Raw genomic sequence first — 27,975 nt, forward strand, 5'->3', positions numbered from 1 at the left:
TGTCATGAAAAGGAATACAAAGAAAAAAGATGGGAGCTAGTGCAAAATACTGCCCCAGAATCAACACCTCTATGTCACATCGTTTTTTTGTTTTTTTTATTTAATAAATGTGCACATATTTTTATTTATTTTTTTAAATACATCTCACACAATAGACGTAAACATGACTAGTACGGATACATTTTAGGCGACAGCGTCTCTTTGACGGCCTAAAAGTACCTCAAAATGAATGAACTGCCGATTTTTCCAGAAAATTCAAAGCAGAAGCAAAATGTCCTTTTTCATAATAGATGAGCAGTGAGGACTAAATCCCATTATTGGAGAGAAGTTTGCCTCACAACAACCTTCTCCGATAGGTCTGTGGTTAGCAAAACAGTCTCTTAGAAAGACATGGGTTCAACGTTGTTCCTAAACAAGAAATACAGTGTAGAAACACAATATGGAAGGGTCTTTATTTAGTTCTAATGGCCAACAATACAATAGCACACTAAGTAGGACATGTGTCAAACACAAGGCCCAGGGGCCAAATTAAGAGCACCAAATCCGCTCGAAAATGTGAAGATGATAAAGAAAAACATGAAACATTTTGTAAATAACTAATTCAGCTGTAGATATACCCTCCAAATACTAATTATTATTAAAATACACAATATTTGCAGAGCTCATTCTTAACCTCAAAATGTTGAAAGAACTGTCAATTTTTTCAAAAATCTGGCAGATTTTCCTCAAATGATTCCACGAAACTCCCCTAATTCCCAAAATTAGGGAAATGTAAGTGAAGATCCTGCAGGGACTGATATACTCACATACTTTATCATTTATATATACAATAATTTATACATGGAAGTGCAAACCAGGGCACATTAATGTTGAATATGCCCTTTCTCTCACCTAAGATCTGTGGCTTAGTGAAGGTCAAACTGGTCCGTATTTGGCCCTAAACTAAAATGAGGATGTTCATGGTCGGATAGGACCTTTATTTTATGGTTAATTCTGATGTCTGTTATTCAATGCACCTTATTGCTTGTGTTTTTGGGATGTGGTAGCTCAGCAAAAAAAGAAAAAAAAATGCTTTGAAAACAACCATTTGTTTTTGTTATGTCTACTCACCTTTTTTCCTATTGAATGCGCGGTTCATAGTGGAAAATGTGCGTCTCCAGAGTCTCACCTAAGCAGAGCACTTGCCAATATTCCACCTGGAAAAGATGGCAGAGAGAAAAGCAAGTTTAAAAACAACTTTCAGCTCAAGTCTTAAGAACAAACAGGAAGTAGTTTTCTCTGAATGAGGCGAGCTTTTAGCTGTCAGAGGATTTACCATTCAACTCCTGATGCTTTAGCAAGGCTCGAGACTGTGACCAAATTGGTCGCATATGCGAGTATGTTTTCAGTGTGTGTGAGTGGAAATTTCAGCTGGTTGAATCTGTGCGTAAGTAGGGTGACCTTATTTTGAAAATCCAAAGGGAGGAAACGGGGACTTAAGCGCTGAGGTGTCCGAACATGCGTAGCAACAGAGCGCATGGGGGGCGCGCCTAGCGGACGTGGGGCGAGGGGGGCAGGGTAGACGCACTTATTGCACCTGGGACAGGGGGCGGGGAAGAACGCGGAAGCAAAAGCAAAGTAATAGAGCGTACACGCACAGCACATACACGATTCCACACCAAAGCGGACAAACTTCAGAAAAACAAGCGTTTCGTTATTTTAAAATGAAGTGGTCCATCACCGATATTTTAAAAGACAAAATGAGGAGAGAGAGGAGGCTGGTGGTTTGGGAGAGTCAGCAACGTAGAGCTGCTTCCTGTAGGACAGAGAGAGAGAGAGGAGGCAGTAAAACTACAAACGAGAGTCAAAGTACACATACACACAGAGAGAGAGAGAAAGAGGAAGTGAAGGAGGAGGAAGAGCAGAGATGATGTAAATCAGGGGTTCTCTAATGGTCTCACCCTGGGACTGATATTTTTTAGAATTCAACCAACCGAATTCAGTTTTTCAAAAATAGCTGTTAAAAACACACAGATATAAAACATTAAAACATTTTGCAAACATCATATCTCGAGTCACTGTCAATCTGTAAATCAACTATTCATCAGCATGCATGGCTGATGAATATGGCTGTACCTTCACTTTTTGTTCGAGAATGCTGATTTGTATGAAAACAAATTTTCATGCTGATTTGTATGAAAACAACAATGCTGCATAGTAAAAACCCAACATGGTTTAGTGTGATCCTCTTATAGTCGGTGCCAATAATGTTCTAATCTTCTAAGCCGAACTGGGCCAAATATTTCAATCCAATGCTGAAGCTTCACATACAGAGCACAAAATACACAACGGATATGAAAGCAAGGGATAACCGTGGTAAAAATGAAGATGAAATGTGGAAAAAACCTGTTTTATTTCTTGTAGAAACACAAGAAATACCTGATTCCTTTTGAATGGGGGCAGTTGTGGTATGCAAGCAACACTATAGCTCTTTAGCGATTTAAAAAACAAATATCACTCATATCTAGCAATTTCCATCAATTTCCTAAAAGTGCAGTGCAATCTTAAGAGAAGCAAGGACACACTGTCCAGCAGTGGGTGGCTGTCAGCAGCAGTCAACAATCAATATAACTGACTTCTAAGACGATACGCAAGCCCTGCTGCATAGCAACGGCTTTAATCTGTGCCTTTGAAATCCCTCTCAGGTCATTTAGAAAATGAAGTTTTCCACTGTTGCTGTTTTACTATTCAGTTCATTATGTGACATCTGTATTAGTGTATGGTAGTAATAATGAAAAGGCAGAAATGCCTTTACGTAAACACAGAAATAAAGGAAACTATTTTTAAGTTTTAATTATCCAACAGGTTTTGATAGAGTTCCATTCAGCAACCTTCATTTTTACGGATAAATATTTCTCTATTAAGTTTCCTCCAAAATTCTCAGACCTCAAAAACACAAACCTACAGAAACCAACAGCCAACAGAAAGAAAGAAAAGCTCATTCACAAGAGGCTTCTTAGCTAGAATACGCTGCTGAGCTCTGATTGGAACTAAAGTTGATGCAGAAGATTAAAGAGATCCTCCACTGTTTTTACAAGTTTGGCCTAAAACCTTTAAAATATACTTATTAACAACAGACATTATTATGTGTTTTATTAACCTTTAAATATGGGACTACTTTACAGTTTAAGGGGCATATTCACTAATATCTGAAATAAAGGATGGTAAACCAGTTGCTTGTCTAATCCTTTGGTGACGCTGTTTCTCACCTTTTGCGAGGAATTCATTATGGGCTCTATTGTCCCATGTGCGTAAGTCCAAAAATCCAAGCAGCGATGCCGTTTCTGGCTGTGAGCTATTCTCCCCCTGTACTTAAATCAGTCGCTGCATGCCTTAATCCCAGTTACGCACTGTGGGTGGAGCAGCAGTGAAATGTGGGTGTTGCTATTCAAATCTGCCCTTGCGCGTGTTCTTCTTTTCCTCATTAAGCGATTCTAACCCTGGAATAAGTGTAGCGCCCCGATAAGGAGAAACATTATATTGCACTAGAAATATGGACTTAGTTACATTTGAAGCCACGCGGACTCGTGCGTTGTGCAGCAGCAGCTGTGATGACTCAGCTGCTGCTGAGTGAATAATTAAAACTCTGCCCACGTTGATCACAGTGATATAACTATTTTCATACTATGTCCAACATAAAGTCACAGTTTGATCCAATACAGAGTGAAACAAGCTGTCATATGTGGATGAGAATGGACCACAAACTGTTCCCACACATATTTTAATGAGGCTCAGCTCAGATCACTTTAAACTATTTATACAGAATATAAAACTGTGTATTATAGAAGCCATTAGTTCTGTTTCACTGCAAACATCCCTCTTTATTAAAGCAGGACGCTCTGTGGCCGTGTTATTTCCTCATCTCCAGCTCATCTAACTCGGTCACGCTTTACAGCGATGATGATGATGATCATGATAATCAAGGAGAGAGATTTTAACTCTGACTCAGTCACACTACAATAATCAATGATCAATGATCTGATCAAATAAACCTGTTACATTATTTATCAACAAAGACGTTTCAAATTAAAAGTGAAATTTATCATTTTCACGGATTTCAATGACATTTACAAGCGTTGGGAAAACTCCATGTTCCGCGATTTCTAGACAGCCCAAAAAATTACATCACCGCCTCCTTTCTTTCAACCCGCCTTCATTCACACATACGTGCTTTTTGGCTCCTTAGCGCGGTGGGCTTGTCAGCAGCCTGGACCAGAGAATACGCGTACGAGAGAAGTGCGTAACTGCAGACGCGCAAAAAGCACTTAAGTCCAGACGTGAGAATAGACCCCTAAGATTGCAGCAATAATTAGTGCACGTGCAGAAATGGGGCAGACCGCCCTATAGCCTCATCTCCGTTTCAAGGCTTTGACATTTTTTGCCCGTTGTTTTCCCTTATTATAGCTTTACCTCCGTCTCAAGGCGTTAGAAACATTTTTGCCCGTTTTTATGCCTTACGCATTTACCTCTGTTTCGAGGCGTTTGAAACTTTTTTGCCCGTTTTGATGCCTTACTATTGTCTTACCTCCGTTTTAAAGCTTTTGAAAATGTATCACCCTTATTCATGCCGTGTTATGGCCAATAGTGGTTAAAGAAGTGGGCTTGTCGTCGGAGGGTCACTGGTTTAAATCTCACCCTAGTCATCACTGTTGGACAGTAAGTACCTGTATATTCCTTTTTAAGTTTTTTTGCCCTTTTTTATGCCTTGCTATAGCCTTAACTCCATTTCAAGGCGTTTGAAATTTTTTCGGCAAGGCATTAAAAATACAGCAGCCTAAAGTTTTCCTTAGTGCGTTAAAAACACAGTTAAAAGTTAGTCAAAGTATTTTCAAGAATTTTCGAGCAAAACAATTTTTCTGGGTACTGCGGTTTCGTCCCACCATCCAAGAAAATAAAAATAAAAAAGTGTATTTTGTAGAATGGATAAATCCATAAATAAAAAATAGTGGAGAGATTATTCATAAAATGCTGACTTACAATGGATATATTTTGAAGATAATTCATTTCGTAATTAATTTAAGCTAAATTAAGACAGTACTATACTACAATCATCCAAATGATGGATAAGAACTGGCAATATTTAAATAAATGTTACTTTTTTTTTTTTTTGAGGCAACACATTTTTTTTTAAAACCATTATTTAACCAGAAAGTCCAGTAGAAATTACCAATCTTTTTTCCAGAGGAGACCTAGGGAGGCCTAGATTGGCTGCAGCAAACACACAAGCATACAAACAATTATTTACAATAATGTACATATTACTATACACCACCGCTGTGTTTTTTTTACAATAAAAACAGCAATAATGTCACTTATATCAACAAGCATATGTTGTTTAACTAAAGACAAACACAAGATGAGGGTTAATAATCACTGTATATGTTAAAATTGTGGATTTATTAAGTACAACGTTCAATAAAATGTGTTTTTTGTCTTTTACTAAATCAGCAATACTATCAGTAAACAACATTCTTTAACATTAAACAAACTCAATATCAGGGTTAATATCCATGGGTGTTGTTAAAACAGTGTAATTATTAAATAAAATGTGCAATAAACTAGGATTCTTATGCTTAAAGGCAGCAACATCACCACTTATGTAAGTAAGAACATTCTGTAACATTAAAAAAACACAATGGATTTATAATGACTAAATGTTAAAAAAAAAAGTGCATTTATTCAGTACATGTTCCAATAAACTGTTATTTTTTAGACCTGAGGACAGCAATAATGTTGGAAAAAAACCAACATTTTAAAGTCAGTTATAATTTGTTAAGAGGGAGACTGTGAGACAGGAATTGAAATTCCATCACCATGGTGATGCTAAACAACAGTATGCTTGGCTTTCAAGTCAAGATGAAAGTTATTCAGTCACTGACTGTGATAGAGCATCATTTTGACTTTCATCTCTACAAACCTTGAGACATTTGAGCTCCTTATTGCTCAAAAGTGCAGATTTTTTACTTCATTGGATATCATGGATCTCCAAGCTGAGCAGATTTTAAGACGCGTACAGGCCATGATCACAGAGGAGAACCACAAGGGTTCCATCCAACGGATCCTCACCTGTCACCTCGCAGTGATTGTTACAGAGCGAGTTGGACCAAGTGGAGACCACCCTAAAATAGGTCCCCCCAGAGAGAAACATAGGAGCCATCCTGAGGCTAAGACCACCTATCAACCATTGGAGTGGCTCTCCCTGCACCAGGACTCCACTGACTACTATATGGCCAGGATCCCACAGAGCGAAGCCACAGCAGAGGAAATGCTGGTTCAAACACCAACTAGCAAGAAAAGGAAGGCTGAAGAAGAGCTGAAGGATACAACCCCAAGCAAGAAATGCTGCTTGGACAACCATGAAGTTCAAGAGAGGAAACCAAGAATTATTCTCAAATCTCGAAGAAGGTCTTCACCTGAAGTACAAAAAGAGAAGATCAGAACAGATTGTTCTGTGAGTTCTGCTGTGAGCAGCACTGACAGCAGCAGCACTTCACCCAAAGTACAAAAAGAGAAGATCAGAACAGATTCTGAGGTTAAATTGATCAGCGACTCTTTACTTTTAAATGATTTTGGGCTCACTCCCCAATCCACAAATGAACCCACGAATTCAGCCGCAGCAGACAAAGCAGCCCACATTTTTTTGGCAAATCCAGCCATGAGCCCCAAATCTTGGTCTCCCAATGCTCCCGTTGATTTTCTTTCACCATTCTTGTCTGAAATGAAAACTAAACCGGTAGACAACCTAGTCATGGTCAACAGAAGCAGAGAGGACTTCCAAGCAAAATATGTAGAATTTGGTGAGCTCGGTGAAGGTGGTTTTGGATCAGTCTTTGCTGGAACACGCATAGCTGACGAGAAAGATGTTGCCATTAAGCATATTGCTCGAGACAAAGTCAACTACATGATGGTGAAATTCCAGGATCAATATTCGTTGGAGATTTCCGAGGTGGTCCTCATGGCACAGGCGGCCGGTCACCTCAACCAGGGCAGTGTGTCAAACCCTGGCGTCATCGGCTTGGTGGACGTGTTTGAACTTGAGAATGAGGTGTTAATTATTACGGAGCTATCCTGGTGCGAAATGGACATGAATCATTTTTATGGATTCAAAAATGAACAGATCTCAGAGCACGAGGCAAAAATCATCTTTAAACAACTGATAGATGTGAGCGTGCGAATGCATAAAAACGGGGTCTTTCACAGCGATATTAAGGGAGGAAACATCCTGGTGTCTGTGGACAGAGAAGACCCCTCAGTGAAGATCATAGACTTTGGCTGTGGAGATTGGGTCACAGAAAAGCCCTATGAGACATATTTTGGTCCTATACCCAACGCACCACCAGAGTTCTTCCTTCAGTACAACTACCAGGCAGAGCAGGCCACAGTGTGGCAAATAGGGCTGGTCCTGTGGAGCTATTACTGTGAAGGAGTGTTCAAGCTCACAGACTACATTAAAAACCCAAACCTCCCTGTTAACCATTTGTCTCATGATGGCAAAGACTTTTTGAAACGGTGCCTAACCATCGATCCCAATCAGCGATCAAGATTGGAAGACCTTAAGCTTCATCCTTGGCTGAACTAAAAGTCTCCCAAGCTTGACAGTCATATTTGGTGGAGACAAAACCACGGACAAGCCGCCAGGGGGCGTAACCGTAACTGCTCGTGTTTTACATCGCTTTGGATGAAAGCGTCTGACAATTTAAAAATGTAATTGTAATAAATGATTGTTTTACTTATTTCTTTTCGTTCATCATGTCTGATTTTGTAACAAACAATGACCGTTTTGTACGTGTTATGTTGAACATGGAGCGTGAAGGATAGCTGAGTATGTGGAAGCAAAAAAAATATTTTGAAGCATCAGAATTGGAGGTGTTAGTAGAGGAAGTTAATAAAAAAAAAGATAGATAGATAGATAGATAGAACGATCAATCAATATTTTTTTCATCACGCAGTGGGGAAATTAGTGTGGATGTGAGTGATGGGGGTGCATGCGCGTGGCTAATGCATGAGTGTGTGTGTGAGGGAGATGTATGTGCACTGCGTGCCTATGGGTAGAGTCAGACATCCGACCGGGACAGGTAGCAAGCTTATGTTTATAGTGCAGCTCAACAACAACAAAATGGCCTGTTCTTCCTACGCGCAACCATTTTTAACAAGCGTACGGGAGTGATCACAAGAAGAGAAGTGGCCTCTGGCCATGGAGAGTGCCGAACTCAACAGGGTCCCCATAGCCACAGTGGAGAGACAAAATAGGAAAGGTTTTAACACATTCTTAAAATTGTGAATTCATTCATACGAAAAAACAGAGGCAGCAATAAAGTCTAGGTTTGATAAATTGCATTGCGTCCCCTGCATTCATTTATTTGCATGTCCTCCTCTAATTTTTTGCTCACCTTGTGAGCTCCGCCTACTATACATATGCATCAGAGGAAAACACGGTAAATGGAGTGAGGGTGCATTGCGACGTGCAGCAGCAGCGCACTCCTGATTTCCTAGGGTGTGTACGGCTTATTGGCGTGCGGAGAGACGTTTGCACACGTTTTAATACCCCTAAACCTTTAGCGAATCCACCCCTGAGAGCCTGTGTCCCACCATCTTGAAATCACTTGATTGATGACATCACACAGCCCCACTGCCTGTAAACAACTCATTGTTTTCTATTGGAGTGAAGTGTCAGCCAGCTTTTTAGATAATTTTACAGCTTTTTCTGTCAAAATGACAACTTATGATGCTTTTTGTTACTTTAAATAATCAGGAAAAGTTAAAAATAAGATGCCGATGTAAACCTCTTTTGTTTACCGAAAAAGAATGAAAACAGTTGTGAGCCGAAAATAGATCTGTGACCTCAGGGGGCGACAGTTTCAACTCTGTGGTTTTGTAGTATACAATGAAGCACAGAAGAGCTCTCCTAAGGGACCTATACTATCCCTTAAACATTGCGCGGTTAGCGAGTAAATCATGGACTGTTTTTAATGTTCTTTCTCTAAACAAAAGAGGTTTACATCTGCATCTTTAACTTTTCCTGATTATTTAGAGCAACTAAAAGCAGCCCACATTGGCATTTTGACGGAAAAAGCTGCAAGATGATCTAAAAAGCAGGCTGAATGCTTCACTCCAATAGCAAACAATGGGACGTTTACAGGAAGTGGGGCCGTGTGACATCATCAATCACATGATTTCAAGATGGTGGAACACACACTAAAACTGTAAAGTAGTCCAATTTTAAAAGTTTATATAATATATAATAAGTTAATAAAACAAATATAGTGCAAAATAATGTGTTGTGCTAGGCATAGATCTTCTAACAATAACGTTTCAAAACACACATTTGTGAAAACAGAGGAGGATCCCCTCAATGCCTGGTTTATGGCAGAAAAAGTGAACCCTTTGTCTTTAGCTCAAACTACTCCACAAAAATGTAGTAAAACAAATGATAATTTGGACAGAGATTGCACACTAGTGTTTGTGGTGGTACTCAGCCTTTCATTCTTTCTTTCTGTGATTGGTCTCTTAATCTTACTACTCCAGACCCTGCCTTCTCTGAACTCACCGGAACAATTGAAAAGACCAAAAAAAGAAGGGAACAAAAGCTGGAGTCAGCCATTGGAGCAGTGTGTGGCCTTTGTGTTCGGTGGACGTTAAAAGCATTGCTTTCCTTTATAGTTTGTGCAATTCTTCTTGCATTTAAGCTGTTGGCTATTGATTTTTTTTTTTTTAACAAAAACATTTTACCTTTTTTTTTTTTTGCTGAAATCATTACTTGATAATACCAGGGCTATTTCACTATACAGCCCTGGTATACATCAATTTTCAGAAAATGAATAGCCAGAAGGCCAGACATCCTGGGGTCGTCAATACCAAAATCTTTTAATAATAAAGGTTGATTAATCATCAAATTTTGAAATCTGAATGAATTTTCATGACTGAGATTTTTTCTTTGGATTATAAATTACTTTAAATCTATGACAGAATTTAGGTAAAGTTTAAAGATGAGCACTATCTTTATTATAATAATCTATTCATCGGAACTTTTGGTTCAGAAACAATACAATTATTTTTCGCAGCACAATGTCAGCTCTGAATTTCTTTATTTAATAAGCAAAGCACAAAAACTAACAAAGGGAGATTTTTCTCTATTTTCTCCGTTTCTGTAGCTCTAGGTACAACATCAAAACACAAGAGAAGCGAAGGGAGCAAAGTTTGCTTGCTCTGCACTATGATGGGAGCGACACACTCACACAGATGGATACCCCAGCAGCAGTGCATACAGCAGAGAAACTCATACTAATATTGTTTCTTTTTTTTATACCAACCACACATTTGCCCTGAAACATTTTTCTCATTCTCATTTTTCTCTAACTGATACAAAATTCTACCTTTTAGTGCAAAAAAGAAGATGTAAACACAAGCAGCTTCTGGTTAAAAACATGGGACATGTACAACCATTAAAACAAAAATCTGAAATGCATATTCAACAATTTTTAAATTAAAAGTTGAAGTGCGCAGTGGCTGAATTTACATAACCTTGCCTGCAAGACGATTGCTGTTCCCGCCTTTGCCTTTCAAAGCCGAACCGAACCGATGATGCAGTGTTGTGCTTTAGGGCGGGAACAAAAGCAGAAGCGCCAAAGCAAAACTGGTGCATGTGCAGTTGCGGGGAGAGGAACTAGCTGGGCTACCGCTATTAGCATAGCTCCGAATCAAAATAGAAAGATGTCGACGCAAGAGGATGGTTAACGTGCTCTTAACTCACGTACTCGTGTTGCAAAAATGGCAAAAGTCAATCAACGATATAATGACCGCAGCATTACTATCCCAAAAGAAAGTTATTACCAACGGAGCCTTGTTGTTGTTGTAGCAGCGTTTCTGTGGCGCATGCTGATGACGACATCATAATTTGTTACTGTGATGAAAACAAATCATGGTGGACAGGCGCTTCGCCCAATCAGCTTCAAGCATTCTGTTCATGTCCCTTCCTGGTTACGAAAGGATTTGCCTGACACAGACCCAGATTGATGTGGAGAACTAGAGTTAGAGGGAGGGGCTACACATCAACCTGGCTCTTGTCAGGTTAGAATTTACCTTCTGAAAAGGAAAATTCAATTCAACCTTTTTTTTTTAATTATCTCCCTGTATTTTAAATTGGGAACCAACATGACACGGAAATGCCTCACATGCATGTTTTGGACAGTATCACACATTGGTGATTACGTTTCTAGAAAGTGAGACAAACAGATAAATATGAACAATTACCAATAATCCCGATTAAAATATCTTGCTACGTATCTGGTGCTATGGCATCAGAAGCAAATTAATATGCAGAAATGCTTCTGTTCCGGGTCCTTCTGGCCTGGGGTCTGGTCCCTGCTGGCTCTGGGCCAGCTGGCAGGTGCCCGCCGGCTGCCCGTTTGGCCCAGCTCTGGCCGTCTGCTGGGCGTAGGCCTTGGCCCCTCTGCTGGGGTCTCGGGCGGGGTGCTCTCTGGGCCCTCCCCTTGGGGGATTGGGTGCGGGGGTGGGGGGATGGATGTCGGTGAGGGGCCTTGGGGTCGGTGGTGGGGTGCGCTGGGTCCTCGGCACCTTGGTGCTTTCTCGGGTGTGTATGTGGGGGGCAGTGGCTGTCTCTCGGCTTGGTGTCTTGGGGGCGTCTGGAGGGCTGCTCGGCCGTGGGGGGGTTGCCTGGGCTCCCTGGCCCCCGCTCTTTCTGCTAGCCTGGCTGCGTCTTCAGGTCCGGGGCAGTGCTTGGGTTTGCAGTGGCGGTTCTTGCACATACATCAGTCTACGATGCACTGGCATGCCTTGGACTGTGGGATAAAACTTGTAGTGGGCTTAACTTTAGACACGTTGATCCCAAATACCTGTTTTAGGTAATACCACTCACTCCTTCCCTCTGCCCACAGCCACCACCATTATACCGAAGCCTCACGCCTACAACTTCACATCTCACTCTCACTTTACAATAATCAACTTTTCCCCACCCTTCCATTTTTCCACCTTGAATCGCTCCTCCCTGCTCCCTTCCCCCTTCACCCACCCACTCCCACCCCCTCACCTAAGTGTAATACTGCCCTCTCTTTTTATATTCTCCCTTTAATAAAGTGTTTCTTACCCTTTCTTAGGGAGGGCTGGTGATGGTCACAATTATGCAATAAAATAAATTCATTTATTTAATTGCAATAACAAAACATGCATTGCTGTCTAAAAAAGATTCCACTTCTTGTAGTGTTGACCTTTGACAGCATGTGCAGACAAGAGAAAAGAGAGAAAAAAAAGAAGCTACTGATGGAAATTAGCCTCTGGCTATAATCTGATATATTTACATTTTTTTTTTTTTTTTTTTTTTTAATATTCATTGATATGTACTATCCCTACTTAAATAAAAAGAATAAATAAATAAATCACAATCATTTAATCTCCATTATACAACATACTTCTACTGTGAGAGCAAGTCTGACACAAAAACAAAGTAGTTATTCCATTCTGATAGGAATACAAGCACAAAGCCAACCCTAAGCTAAGGAGAGGTTAAACTTTCAAAATTATTTTTTGTTTGTCTTGAATGCATTTTGACTGCTTTGATCATTGGCTCATGTAAAAAAACAGAAATAAAAAAAAAAAGGATTCCATTCATGAATCACTCCTGCCTGATAATGACATCATCAAGCCTTGGAGCTGACAAAACAGAACCTGAAGTGTTCAAAAACAGTTATTGTGAATATTCCTGATTTGTTCTCTTAAAATTCAAAGCAGACAATTGTTCAGGTTCATCACTGATGAAGAGAGCTGGTAAATAATCAGATAGAGTTAACACTAAGCACATAGGAAAGAAAAAGCCACATTTCTAGGAAAACTAGCAGTAGCCATTCATACATGGCATAGAATGAAGGGGAACACCAGTGCATATCCTCACTGTATGAAGGTCTACAACAGAGGCCTTAGAGGGGCTGTAGACATGTTAAATGGAACAAGCTTTAGGGTGGGGACTGGGACATTCCTCAGTCTACCAAAACAGAATATCTGTGAGTTTCAGGAAGTTTGAGGCTTGTGTAACTCTCCTATTGGCCCAACACGGTGCTGTAAGAACCAACCCCACTGTCTGCTGTCTGTGCTCCGCTAAACAACTCACTCCATCAAACTATCAGATTTACCACATTTAGCTGTGGCTTTCAAAATAATATCGATTTATAGTATTCATAATTATTCTTTAAACAAATTAAATGAAATTAAATGAATAGCTTTTATTTTCATCAAGTACATCAGGGGCGTCAAACTCATTATAGTTCAGGGGCCAAATACGGAGCAGTTTGATCTAAAGTGGGCCACAGGGAAAATAAGTAATTTTAACATTATAGTTTGTACTTGTACGTATACATAGAATACTAAATATGTAAGAAACCCGACAATATACAAGCAATAAGTGACAGATATTAGTCCCTACACTTTAATTTTCCTAAATTATGTGACCAATTTCTATTTAAAAAAAGGGAAATATCATGTAATAATTTGAGGAAAATTAAAGGATTTTTTTTCCAAAAATTTTGATGTATTTTCAACAGTTTAACATTAAAAATGACTGCAATCATGCAATAATAAGCACCGGGAAAACTGAACACCTGCTAATATTGTCGCGTTTCATTTACACAGTGATTCATGTTGTCTGTCATTTCTAATTTCTCCTCCGGGCCGAAGTGAATGCCCCACAGGGTCGGATTTGGGCCCCTGGGCCTTGAGTTTGAAACCTGAATTACATTGAAAACACATTTTTAACACAAACTTGCTCTTTGGAGGTGTAGAAAAGGAGATAAATGAATGTTTACTACAGCTAAGAGCAACAAAAAGCGCTAAATTCCACCTTTGAAAGGAGCAAAATGAAGCTTTTTGACTATTAGTAGTTGAATCATTTGGTGATGTGTAATAAAAATCAATAAATAAATAATAAAGACAAAAATGGAAATGTGGAATGTGTACAAAGTAAGGCTGGGATGGCCCGTTTTTGTCCCGATTCATCACAATACTTGGGTGCTGATTCGATATATATTGTGATGTAAATTTAGTCACAATTATTCCATTTTGATTTTTTTTTTTTTTATTTAGCTTATCAAAAACAAAAGTTGAATCATACACTTCATAGTTCCATAGGACAGTTAGCATTATAAGTCAGTCATTCACTCTGACATGTATTTACACTGCACATGAAAGTAACCTACACTACATGTAGAGTTAACCTATTACCACATATGCAGATATGGTAAAAAACAAACAAAAAACCAAGTATATTAAAAACATATTTTTAACACAAACTCGCTCTTTCAAGTAGAAATGTTGATGAATAAATGTTTAATAGAGCTGATAACAACAAAAAAGTCCTACATTTCATCTTTAAAAGGAGCACAATGATGCTTTTTGACAACTTTAATGTTTTAGTGATGTGTATTAAATAAATAAATAATAAATACAAAGATAGAAAAGTGGAATATGTACAAAGTAGTAGAGGTGTCCCGATATGATATTGATATCGAATATCGGTCCGATATCCGCCAGGAAACGAATATTGAATTTTATCGGACTGCATCTAAATTCTCCGATATAATATATATTGTATTTTTGGATTTATTTTTCCAATATCTTCCATTTTATTTTTTTTATTTTATTCATTATATGTAATCCATTGGTTTATAATAAATGGGTCTGTTTTTTTTTTTTTTTTTTTTTAAATAATCAAGCCTTTTCTAACATTCCACACTAAAAAAACAAGTAATAAAAGTATGTATGATTCATGCTGTTATTGTATCGGATCAATATCGGTATCGGCCAATTCTCAAGGCTGCAATATTGGTATTGTATCGGAAGTGAAAAAGTTGTATCCCTACAAAGTAGAGCTGGGATGAAACACCTTTGTCTTGATTTATCACTATGTTTGGGTCCTGATTTGATATTTATTGCAATTCCACAGTCACAATTATTCTGATTTAATCTCCATTTTAGATTATCAAAAACAAAAGTTAAATCACACACTTCAAGAAACAATATGGGGGTCATAGTTCCATAGGACAATGTGCAACACAAGTCAGTCATTGACTCTGACATTTATTTACACTGCACATGAACGTTTTCTACACTACACGTAGAGTTCACCTATTACCACATATGCAGACATGATAGTTGATGACTGAATGTTTAATAGAGCTGAAAACAACAAAAACAAACTCTTAATTTCACCTTTAAAAGGAGCACAATGAATCTTTTTGTCGTGATGTGTATTAAAAAAAATAAGTTAATAAATAATAAAGACAAAAATAGAATTGTGGAATAAACAAAACAACACAGTAGAGCTGGGACAATACGCTTTTGTCCAGATTTATCACAATGCTGATTCGATATGTATTGCGATCCAAATTTCTTGCGATTCCATATTATGATTATTTAGTTTTAATTTCTATATTTAGCTTATCAAAAACAACATTTGAATCATACACTTCTTAGTTCCATAAGACAATTAGCATTATAAGTCACTCATGAAACTAGACTACATGTAGAGTTATTACCACATATGGTAAAAAAAAAAAAAAAAATTCCAGAGAGAAATATTGATAATTTTTCCCACCACCATTACAAAAGTTCTGCATTTAAAACTAAATTATTTACCTTTGAAGCTCTGCAGTGATTGGTCAGCGGACTAAGTCTGGCCACCTTTTTTATTTGTCTGTATCATATTTGAATGTAATGCAATGCTTCTCTTGAAACTTGGCTGTTATGTCGCTCATTTTGATTGACAGCTGGAGCTTTAATAGCTTCCTGTCTGCTGATTCAACATCACCCTCTTGGGATAACTTTTGTCTCTGAGATACACACCAAACTCCCGCTGCGCACACAAAAAGAAAGAGAGAGAGAGAGAGAGAGCGAGAGAGAGAGGTAGACTTAACACCAAGCTGTGAACGTCTTCAGTCTGGCTTCAGCCTTTACCAGCTTCAATAAAAGGCACACAGTAAAGCTCTCACCAAATATTCCTCTAAGTTCCTTAAATAACATCCACAGTTTACTCTCTTAAGTGATATTTACACTGCATTTACAAAGAAAAAGACAATAAAGAGAAGTCTAGTAAATTAAACTGGTGTACATATGGTAATGAACTGGGATTAAATCCGTCCATGTGTAAAACAAGAGACAGCTAGGAGAATGATTGAGAACAGTGTTTCTCAAATGGGGGTACACGATGGCACAGAGAGAGAGAGAGTGTGGAAAATTAACAAATGTAAGCATTAAAAATATGGGCTTTTAAAAAGTTTATTTTTAGTTAAAAATTATAATCATACTAAATATTACCAACAACTCAAAAACTACAACAAAAACACACAAAATAAGAGAAAGAATACAGTGAATAATAAAAAGGAACGGACAAAAAACAACAAAACACACAAAATAACACCAAAAACACACACATTAAGAAAGAAAATATACTTCCTATTACCAGCAACACACAAAATGACAACAAATAACAGAAAAATACACAAGATCACTACAAAATAGACACCAAAAAACAGAGAAACATACAAAAAGACATAAGAAACAACCAAACACTGCCAAAAACACACACAGATAATAAATTAAATAATATCAACAACAAGCAAAAATGACAAAATAAAAGAAAAAAATATACCTATTAAAAAATACAAAGTTACACCAAAAACACACACACAAAGGGGGTATGCTACGAAGCGAGATTACCTCTTATCGCGCTAACTTCCGGGATTTAATCAGTGTGTGTTGTTCCACAGAGCTTGCTAACGTCTTTTGGAGCTAAATCACCATGGTAACTTAGCCTGAAGGACTGGTCGGAACATGGTTTTGTTCTGACCAGGATCTTAGCGAGTGCTAAAGCCCCGCCTCCTGACCAATTAGTTCTCTTGGAAAACAACCTGCCAATTGTTAGAAGATCCTGGTTGGTGCAGATCTGAAAACTAAGTTTAGGAAAAAGAAAGATTACTAATGAATAAATGCATTTACCGATGACATTAATCAGGAAAGATATAGATTTCTATCTGATGGACTGATCTACAGTCAGCTGATGAAGCCTGTGTCTCTGTATACATGGACGGGTGAAATCATGAATGAATTAATTCATACATTAGTGAGGCTGACCGCATCAGCAGTAACATACTACAGCTAAACAATGTGCTCTCATCCCAGTGCGTGTGATAAGTCTACTTGAATAGAAACACGTGTGTGCTGTAATAAAGTTTAAGTGCAGAGCGCTGTCCGTTTATCATCCAATGGATTAATATCATAAATAATCTCACGCTTTTACAGTGTCAGCAGCTTCCTGTCTGGGTTCTTTCATTCCTGCCTTTTTTGTAAAAACAATGTTGATTTTGGTCTGAATTACGAATTTTAATTATTCATCATTTTCAACTTAAAGGTCCCATATATTGCTATTTTTCACCTATCTCTATTTGTTCTAAGAAACCAAAAAACATAGTATTTCAGTTTTATTTTCCCAAACTCACCTGTTTTCCAGAGTTTTAGCCTCTGAAAAGTCACTTTCTGAGCAACTCTACACAAACGGGCTGATTTGCGTCCTATTTATGCATATTCATGAGTGGGCGTGTCTATAGACAAGACACTGACTTCCTCCTCCCCGCACAGTGACGTAGGGCCAGAGGATGGCCCGCCCTCCTCCCACCCACTCCGAAGCCGAGCTCATGCTGCTTTATAAACACGAGACAGAGCGTGGGGGCGGGGCGTATCAAAGTGGGAATGCGTCATCAAATTGGAGCGAGGTGTTTGGGCACGCCCTACAGTAAGAAAGGAGCAAATCACCCTCTAACTAACAAATGAGGGAATCAATGAAAAACACTTTGGGCATGTGAATGAAGCCCGAATAGCACTTTAGCATGTTTAAAGCACAGAAAAGTTGATTTAGCTTAACATGGGCCCTTTAAGAAACACCTAATCTGGTCGGGACAAGGTTATGAAGTGGATCAGATCTGAGCGAGTATAAAAGCTCCGCCTCCTGGTGCGCGCAGCACTAACAGTGTTGCTCTTCGCTGTCATTATGGATTTAAATTCATGATATTTGTTTAAGATGATAAGCTGTTCCTCCTGTGAAGACGGTCGCTCTGCCAGTTTTCTCCATTGTAATGATTGGTCAGATGCAGTAACCTCCACCCCTTTTATGGGAGGGCGCACATACCGAGGCTGAAAACACTTGGCTTAAATTAGCGTGTTGTTATCGACCTCCGTAGGACAGCTTCCCACTGACAGGGAATGTTTGGTTAGGTGTAATCCAGGATATAATTATCTAGCTTCGTAGCATAAGCCCTAAGAGAGACAAATGCTCACTATTACTAGCAACACACAAAACAAGAACAAATGAGAGAAAAATACAAAAAATAATACTCAAAAAATAACATACAAAACGACCTAAGAAACAACAAAACAACACCAAAAACACACAAAAAACGACAACAAAAACACACAAAAAGGGGGAAAAATATACTTAATAATAAAAAGAACAGACAAAAAAACAACAAAATACACAAAATGACACCAAAAACACACAAAATGATGATAGAAAAGGTTTTTTTTAATTAGAATATGAACTAAAAATACAAGAGTCAGTCTTGGTTCCACACCATTACAGAAAGGGGGTCTAGTACCCCCTTTCTGTAACTTTAGTACCCCCTAGTACCCCCTTTCTGCCACTTAATTTAGAATGTAGATTTAAACCCGCAGCAAACAGCAGACTCACCTTCAGTGACTCAAAGATCAGGAATTTCAGCTCAGAGAAGAAAATAAGTCTTTGTGGACTTGAGCACAACCTCTTTTGATCTCTATAACTCTCAAAGGAACACGAGAAAACTTCTAAATACAAATGTTTATCAGGTGTTAATGTTTGAAATAGTTGTGAAAGACAATGAATAGCAAACAAAGTTAATGTCCTTATTAAGAATGCCTCTTGGTAAGTCACTAATCTGACCCATATGTGCCAGAATGCAGCAGGATTTACTGAGTGATGGAAGGACACAACGTAATGCTTCAGAGAAATATAAAGAAAAAAAACATTCCATTTTTTAGCTTTCAAATGTGTCACAGAGGAAAACAGTTATTATCTGTTTATGAATACAGACCCAGAGTTCCTGAGCAGTATCTAGCGCTGTATCTAACAGCCAATCACAGGCAGACACTTCAACTCTGAAGCCTAGAATGCTCAATCAAGGAAAGTTCACTGATCTTCTAAAGAGTAAAGAGACAAAACATGAAGGAGAAAAACATGCAGAAGTGAGATAAAAAAAAAAAGCTCCGTACTTGCCTTGAGAACGGGAAGAACTGGTGGAAAAGGAAGTGTGAGCAGATCTATCTTAATGGTTTTCAGCTGTGGACCAGATGTTGCTCCACTGAGGAGGAGGAAGAAGAGGAGGAGGAGGAGGATGGCAGCGAGGAGAACTGACGGGGATTCACAAACTCACTCAAAGAGAAGTGTGTGCGTGGACACAAGAGATTCAAACTAAACTTCCTCCGCCCACACTTTGTCCAAAAGGAGGTTTGCATGTTAAAAAAAAAAGCCACAACTGTTTCCCCACTACTCACTGTGGCATGACCGAGAAGAGCCAATCACGCGACAAGCTGCACTGAGTGATTCATTATCACACTATGTGCTCTGAAATGACTCTTAACAGTGGTTTGGTCAAAACATTATGAAGCAGAGGTCACAACACTTCCCTTAATCATTACAGTGAGAATAAGGTCAAATAATAGCACACTTTTCTTTACTCTTAGAGCCAGTAAAGGTTCAGACATGATGGTATACCACCTTCAAATCTGACACTCAATTGTCACTTTTACCACATATATTGAACAGGGTTGTCAGAATGCTGATTTAGCTGTGTCGCTAAAAGAATGATGTCCTGTACATTCATACCAAATACTTCTGATAATAAGAAAACAGATGGAATCAATACCCTGACATGCGTGTTTTAGGACAATATCACACATTTCAAAGTAAACGGGTGGGCAAAGAGACAAAATTGTAAATTCTCACGCAAAATATAACATAAGCTAATGCAAAATGACAGACTTCAACTCGTGGAATGGAAATAAAAATATGGCACAGAATCAACCCTCATGGACATATTTACACACATTTACATGCAATTTTCCTCTGTAAACCAGGTGGTCTAATGTGTCGTAACTTTAGCAAAAAGCAGACGTCAAATCCCATGAAATTCCAGTGCGTGCATTTGGTGCAAATACAGCAAAGAAATATGAAATCTTATTACGTCATGGTCTGAGTTTACCTCGTACTGAGATTGATGAGCATATATGCACATGCGCACTACCGAAAAATTAATTTTTTCCAAAAAAAAAAAAAAAAATCAGTTTTGTTTATTTTTGTTTTCAAAGTGAACGGAAACGTATTTTATTAGTTTATTGGATTCGGTTAGGGTTATGGTTACATGCGCATATATGCTCATAATCGATTCCAGTACGAGGTAAACTCAGACCGTCACAGCGGAAACAAAACAACGCATAATCACGGATCAGATCCCGCCCATTTCTGTTGAAATCACAGAGATGCCTATTCGCATTGGATAAGTATTATCACAGGACCTCAGAGTTCAGCAAAATATAGTAGGTAATTTGCGGGGGAATTTTTACTTTACAAATGGCCGATTCACACGGGATTGACATCACAGACATTCTTCGCAATTATTACAAATCGCATGTGGTCCCTAGGTAAAACTAATCCCTTAGGCATCACGCCATGTAAATACAGTAGTCCCTCGTTTATCGCAGGGGATACGTTCTAAGAATAACCCGTAATAAGCAAAATCCATGAAGTAGTCAGCTTTGTTTTTTACAATTATTATACATGTTTTAAGACTGTAAAACCCCTCAGTATACACTTTTCTCAGACAGGAAATAACATTTCTCTCTTGTTTAAACACTGTCAAAGTTCAAACCTTCGTAGATTTTACAACATAAAGCTGTTTTCAAACATACAGCACTTCAGAATCACACTGCTGGCGGTCAGACATTGATGCCGAACGCATCCAGAGTCTTTGTTGACGATGACATCAGGCCGTCAACACGGACACCGGTCTGTTCACCCATTCAACCATGGAATAGAAGCTGTGTGTGACCACCTGGAGCTGTATGACACAGCCTTTACAACCGGGACTGGACTAGGAAGGTTTTGGCGTGGAGGAGAATCAGTGAGCAGGTGGTAGCAGCAGGTAAAAGTTCTCTCTGTAGCGCTGAGCTAGCATAGCATGAGCCGCTAAATTTTTTCACTGGTGGTTTATGTTTATGAGAGGAGAAAAAGGCGAGCAGCTCCTCGCTTCAGTGACTTTTCACCGAGTTGGATGTGTCGCTTGGTGGGTGAACGCAGCATTAGCCAATCAGGACGCTGAACACAATTTCATAAGCAGTAAAAAAATGCATCCAAAATTGCACTGTAAAAAAATCAGCAAAACACAAGAGGCAGCGAAAGGTGAACCGCGATATAGCAAGGGACTACTGTACAACAACAACAACATCACCACATTTACTTTTCACAAAAATTTTGATTTTTGTGGAAAAATGCAGAGTTAAGTCGCTCTGGGCTTTAGGTCATACTGTATGTTTAATGTTTAGGATGCTGCTCAGCTTTACTTTTCCATGTTGAAATCAGAGGTTATTTTCAGGTTTCACTATTTGGTTGACATCTTATATTTTAAACCTTAATGTTTTTTGTTTTTTTAATTAAACAGTAAATGCATACAAGGCTCCGAGGCTGAAGGGAGGGGAATCCTCCAGCTTAAATGCAATGTGGGGAAATTATTCTGTAAACAATCTTTAACTGGTTTCTGCCCATTCCCAGTTAAAGTATTCAGTGAGAAGCCACTCTGCATTTACAGACATACAAATTAATTTTTTAAATTATTTAATGGTGCAACCGGCTGAAATATCGATAGATAAGTAGCAAATTATAAAATGAAAAATGTGTACTAAATAAATACTTAATAAATCTGTTGCATATTTGAACAACTCAAACACAATTTACCAAACAGTGACTTTGATAAATATTTGCAATTGAGACATTATCTCCAGAAACATAAGGTGTGGGAAAAATATGTAAAGAACCAACCAATGTAGAGGAATTATTAATGTCGAATACAGAGGATACATGCAAAAAGGGGCTGATTTCAAATATTTATAAAGAACTACAAAAAGAATTGTCCAAAAACAATAGTGACGTCAAAGAAAATGGGAACTTGAAGCGAACATCATAATAACGGACGAGGATTGGGATTACACTATAGCTTCAGGACATAAACTAACAAATAGTTCATTATGGAGGGAGTTCGACTGAAAGGTTAAGATGTGCTTTTTTCTTATTCCAGCGGTAACAGCAAAATATACAACACATCTAATCTACAGTATGTTGGAGTGGTGGGGAATTTTACTCGTATTTTGGAATCGCCCCAAGATAGTAGAGTTCTGGAGAGGTATAGAAAAAGAGTTAGAGAAACTAGTAGGTGTCAAACCTCTTTTCGTTCCAGCTCTTTATGTGTGTTTAGACGTTCTACCAGAGAATGTGTGTGATACCTAGCTGAGAGTGATGCTCTTAGTAGCAAAAAAGTCACAATCACAGACAACCCCCCAGTATAATACAATGGAGACACATAATCACAAACTTATGCACCACGGAAAATATTACAGAAAGACTACAATTGAAGTTAGGAAAATTTGAGAAAATTTGGGAACCAATTTTGATAAAACTAAATGGGTCCTAGACTCCTCCTCTATTTAGATAAGTTTGTTGTTTAGTTTTGTAATTATCTTTGTTTGTTGTATGAATGACTTTTTTTTGTGGTTTTTTTTTATTTTTATTTTTTCAATTATTGTTATTTCCCAGATAGCACACACACATCTCGCCGATGTCGGCACAATGCATAAAGTTGCATCGGCGAGACATATAGAAAGCGTATGCTCATTGGGCAGACGTCGCAGACATATCAGCGTTTTACCGATGTTTGGACAATGTATTAAAGATGCTCAATGCGACCTCTCTTCAGCTTATATTCACCTTTATTTAGCTTGGATCATTCAATTAGTATAAATATCTCCATATCCATAGTCGAGTATTTACTTAAATCTGATAGGAATATGGTAATATCACAACGACAACAAAAAAACAATATACCACCACTAAATAGCTTATTATGTGTGGACAAAATAAAGAGAGACACAGTTCAGAATCATAAATGTATTTTCAGCAGCATAGCCAAAAGAGCTCCAGCACAAAAACAGCTTCATGGAAGTGACATTTTACAGTTCAACAATTTCATAAGTGGTATCACCGATTTGGGGGGAAAAAACACACAAAATGGCGCATTAGGAGTAGCATGCCGACACACGATCTGAGGCCGAGACGTATGCGAGCTATTTGGATTCATTACTCTGTATCTGTCCTTGTCTTATGTGCAGTAGATCTCACTGTTCTGTGTTGAATGAAAAATGTTCTGAATAAATAAAAATTAAAAAAAAAGATTTAGAAAAAAAAATATATATATATATATACTGTGTATATGTTGCATAATAGTGCAAAAAATTTTATATTGCAAACTGAATCAAATAATCCTAACTAATCATGATAGTTTTTCAATAAATGCATTAATATGACTGGATAGTTTTCCTAAACACATCAGGTTCACGCTCCAGCGGCAGTAAAAGGAAAAATAGAATATGGAGATTAGTAACTGTTTGAAAAGCTTTTTCAACAATAAATATAATAGTTTAAAGTAAATAAATAAATAAATAAAAAAAACTTATACAAGAAAACTTTTTAAATTGTCACAAAAACAGATTTCCAGAACGGAGCGAGACGTCTTTCCTCTTTATTATTCTACCACAATCAGCACGTCTAAAATGAATACTCACTGTATTAGCATGAGACATCACTTTAAAAGCCACTCTAAATCCAAGATTATTTCACTTGTAAAATAAAGAGGTAATAGTAGAATTCACAAGTTGCACTTTGTTATGCATAATTTGCACGCCGCTGCAATTTCATGAAAAACTTTTCATAATCAAGGTTAACTCACAGACGTGTTTACTTCTATCGTTCAATGATGACAAAATGTGAATTACAATCAATTTTCATGACTTAATTTGGAGTTTCTAATCAGAATTTACTCATATAATGGACACTAGTCCATAGTTAGAATTAAGAAGTCATAATGATTTCAAATTGTTTGGTTACAACGTCATTAATATATGCATTTATGGACATTTTGTGAGAGGTCAAATGCTTGGGAATGCTTCAATACAGTGTATTATCTGCTAGTACTACAATAACGACATTCATTCAAATACAATGTGCATTCTTTCAATGTAGATGAATTCATTTCAGTGGCATGACTAACTGGAATAAATAAGCTTCTCAGCATTGAGCCGGAGCCACAAAGCTTTGCTGTAAAACTATGTCTGTGAAGCGAAGCGTCCCTTTAAAGTGAGAATGGTCGCGTACATCCTTTGTAGAGATTTGTAGGACATTCTTCCTTAAGTACAAAATATACACAATTTGAGGGTCCTCTTTAAAGTGTTTGTTTTTCTCCAATCTTTTCCTTGGGTTTCTGGTTCAGGATTCAACTCGGGCATGAGTGTGTTTTTTCTGGCCGTGACAATTTTGGTTTCTGCATGCATGAGCGTTTTAAACAGGGAGGGTCTCTGGATTTGGACTTTTCTTAGCTCTGCCCTGCATCATTTCATGTTCCTTGTATGAACAGCTGGTGTGGGATAAGGGAAGGGGTTAGCTCAGACAGAGGGGCATTTGTTATACTCAGTAGGGTCTTTTCTTTTTGATTGTCCCTGATTACAGAAAATAAACATATATACAGTATATAAACAAGTTGTCACTATGATAGATATGAATACCTGTGCTCTCTGTTCTATTGAAACCAAGGCTTTACAGAAGAGTTGTCTGATATTTTTTCACTGTTATTTTTCATGTGATGCATAAAAAATTATATTAATCATTTAAATTGTAATAATTGTTGATTAATAGAATCATAGCACCCTGAATCAAAATCGAATCGTGAGGTCCCTTAGATGGCACACCCCTAAAAGTAATGCAGTAAAAAAGATTAAAAAAAAACAACTTTAGCTTTACTTCACTAATTTTAAATAAACAGCTCAGTTTATAGTAAAAACTACGAGTTCCAGCATTAAACCTCACATTCCACCAGTTATGTTAAATGGACTTGAGTTCGTATAGTTCTTCAATAACCAATGAAGTTGCCCAAAGCACTTCACAATAAGCCTTTTCACACTCTGGAACTGTGCATGCAGGGGGTCATAGGTCGAGAGGTATAAAAACGTAAACAAGCTCGTTCACTCTGTTGATATTTTCAACCTTGTAAATTCCAGAGATCGTTAGTGTTTTAATAGCGTTCATATTATTAATATTACACATATTCAGACTCAAGGAGGTGTCCAGGGTTTTCCATTGATGTCACTTACGGCCGATCCGAGCACTTTTAAAAACCAATGGGAGCAGCTCAGCAGCAGAATGGAAGCAAGGGCAGTCCCATTGCTTCCACACAGGTGACCTAAGGTTGACAAAAACACCGATTACCTGGGAATGATGCTCATATCTGAGCACTTTTTTCTAACATCGATGGGAGAAGCAGTATTAAAACAACAGACCTCCTCTGCTTTCTACTGCTTAATTTTCTCTATTTACTTTTATTGTTGGTAGTTTGACTTTTGTAGTTGTTTTAACAACTTTAAAGTGTTTTTGAGTTTTTGAAAAGTGCTTATAAATAAAATGTATTGATATTATTGATGGTAAAACAAGATTTCCGAGTGTGAAAAGGACAGTATGAGTTCACTTTGAAAAGGTACATTTACGTGGTCCATCATTCACTAACCAGGTCCATGATTATTTTTATTAAGCTATTATATTACTAAACTGAAGGAAGTGCACAAGATGGATAGGCTGATAAGTGAAACAGCACTGTTTAGTTGACTGATCACTGTTGAAAAGCTAGAAAACAAATTACTTTTCAGCTTGTGTGCAGCATTAGCTTTAGCAGCTAACTCGCCTTTTTTCCGCAATTTTTTTTCTTTAAAGAATCAATGCTCCAACATATGTGGTAATCTACCACCAGTGACATGCAGTCAGGGTAGGCAAGGTAGGCAGTGCCTACCCAAGGGTGAATTGATATTTTGATTATTTCTTTTAATTATAATATAATTATAAATGATTTATTTTTCCATTTCCAATAGCCTACAGTACCTATAAGTTTAAAAATGTCAACATTTTGTGCTTTTCATAGCTCAAATGACTAAACATCACTATTTCCTGGTACGGCAGAGACGCTGCACAGTCTCACTCCGCTGTAAGGCAGGAGGAGGCCACACCCTCTCCCAAAAGCACGTTTCTGCTCTGCCTCTGTTTCCATAGCGTGTTTTTACATGTTGCTATACGTAAGTTCACAGTGCATTAGTGAATTGATCCAACGTGGCCGCTGCTACTTTCTCTAGCTAGTGGGCGGGATAACACTACAGGCAGGATGACAGCGCGAGAGACGTTAAAGAAACTTTCTTTTGAGGAAAAATGACAACTTTTAAAAAATGGGAGACCAACACCTGAGCTACCAGACCTTCAGCAAAGGTAAGGTCAGAAAATGTTTCATACTTTCCACAGTGAATAGTACAAAAGGAAGCATTGACTTTGTGGATGCTCCTCACTGAGGCTGTTCTGAGTTATTGTTGTTGTTAATTTCTCCGTGTTTCCAACACAAACAACAGATGTGCTGCTGTGTCATGAAATATATCTTGTTGGGAGAGTATGGAGGCTATATTGAATACTTGTTTGTTTCTTTAATGGTGTTTTACGACATTGATTTTGTTTAACACTTGCCAGCAGAAACATATGAAATTGTCATTGGTGGTCTCAATTTGCAACGTGCCTACCCAACCCTAGTGGTCACGGCACGTCACTGTCTACCACTGACACCGATGTTCTACCAAAAGTGTCCTGAAACACAACTTTCTCACTTCTGATATGATTCCTATATGTGATGGAGCTGTAGTTACATATAGTAGTTATACATATATATATATATATATATATATATATATATATATACACAGTTGAAACCAGTAGTTTACGTACACTGTGCAAAAAGTAATAAAAATGATCTAAGAAATTCTCTCTCTCATTATTGTGGCATTTATTAAAATGAAATATTTTTGGTAATCCTAGCTGACTTAAAACAGGAGAGGTTTAGTCTGATTTAACTTCAGACAGTGAGAAAAAAAATGTTGTGTGTCTTTTTGCAAAGTATATGTAAACTTCTGGCTTCATATATATATATATATATATATATATATATATATATATATATATATATATATATATATATATATATATATATATATAATGACCTTACAGATTCATTGTTTGTTTGAAATAAGTTTATCGATGGGTTTTATTTGTGATTCTTGATTTCTATTTCTTTGAGGCCTTTGGCACTTGCATGGAAGTGCAAGTCAGGTGGGTATCAATAATACTGTATATAAGTGGAAATGCTAATGATAAATAAACAAATATCTACTTTTGTAAATGTTTTTCTTGAATCTGTAAATATTTATTGTGAGTGTTGAAATGGGCTAAATGTGGAACTCGCCCACTGTAAATATGGGATTTTTCCTGTTGTTTGTGAAGGGGTCACCACTGTTTATCCTGTGTGGTGTGGAGAAGTAAATGTCCAGTGCTGTGACATCTGCTGGCTTCATCAGTTTTCTTTATTTTTCACTCAGGCACCTCGGCTCCTCCCTGTAAGAGAACATCTAAATCTAGATGTCTAAATCTGTATACAGTACTAGAGTCTTGCGTATTGGATACGCTATCAGCCTGAATCATACATACTTGTAATTAATAATTTGTAGTAT

General features: G+C 37.8%; 1 protein-coding gene across 7 annotated transcripts in view; it reads right to left on the reverse strand.

Annotated features, from left to right (window-relative positions):
* LOC114455628 (PTB domain-containing engulfment adapter protein 1) overlaps window positions 1-27,975 on the reverse strand; it is a 178,402-nt gene that overhangs the window by 72,986 nt on the left and 77,441 nt on the right. For 4 of the 7 annotated variants that reach the window (XM_028436979.1, XM_028436980.1, XM_028436973.1 and 1 more), the window contains exon 3: window positions 1,111-1,196. In XM_028436979.1, coding sequence (XP_028292780.1) covers window positions 1,111-1,138 — 28 coding nt within the window. In that variant the 5' untranslated portion in view covers window positions 1,139-1,196. Of the gene's footprint in view, window positions 1-1,110; window positions 1,197-1,720; window positions 1,761-19,338; window positions 19,499-27,975 lie in introns of those variants that run through there. The other 3 variants (XM_028436974.1, XM_028436977.1, XM_028436976.1) reach the window with 3 other exon arrangements.

The sequence above is a fragment of the Gouania willdenowi genome, chromosome 21 (assembly GCF_900634775.1).
Source record: "Gouania willdenowi chromosome 21, fGouWil2.1, whole genome shotgun sequence".
Lineage (NCBI taxonomy): Eukaryota > Metazoa > Chordata > Actinopteri > Blenniiformes > Gobiesocidae > Gouania > Gouania willdenowi.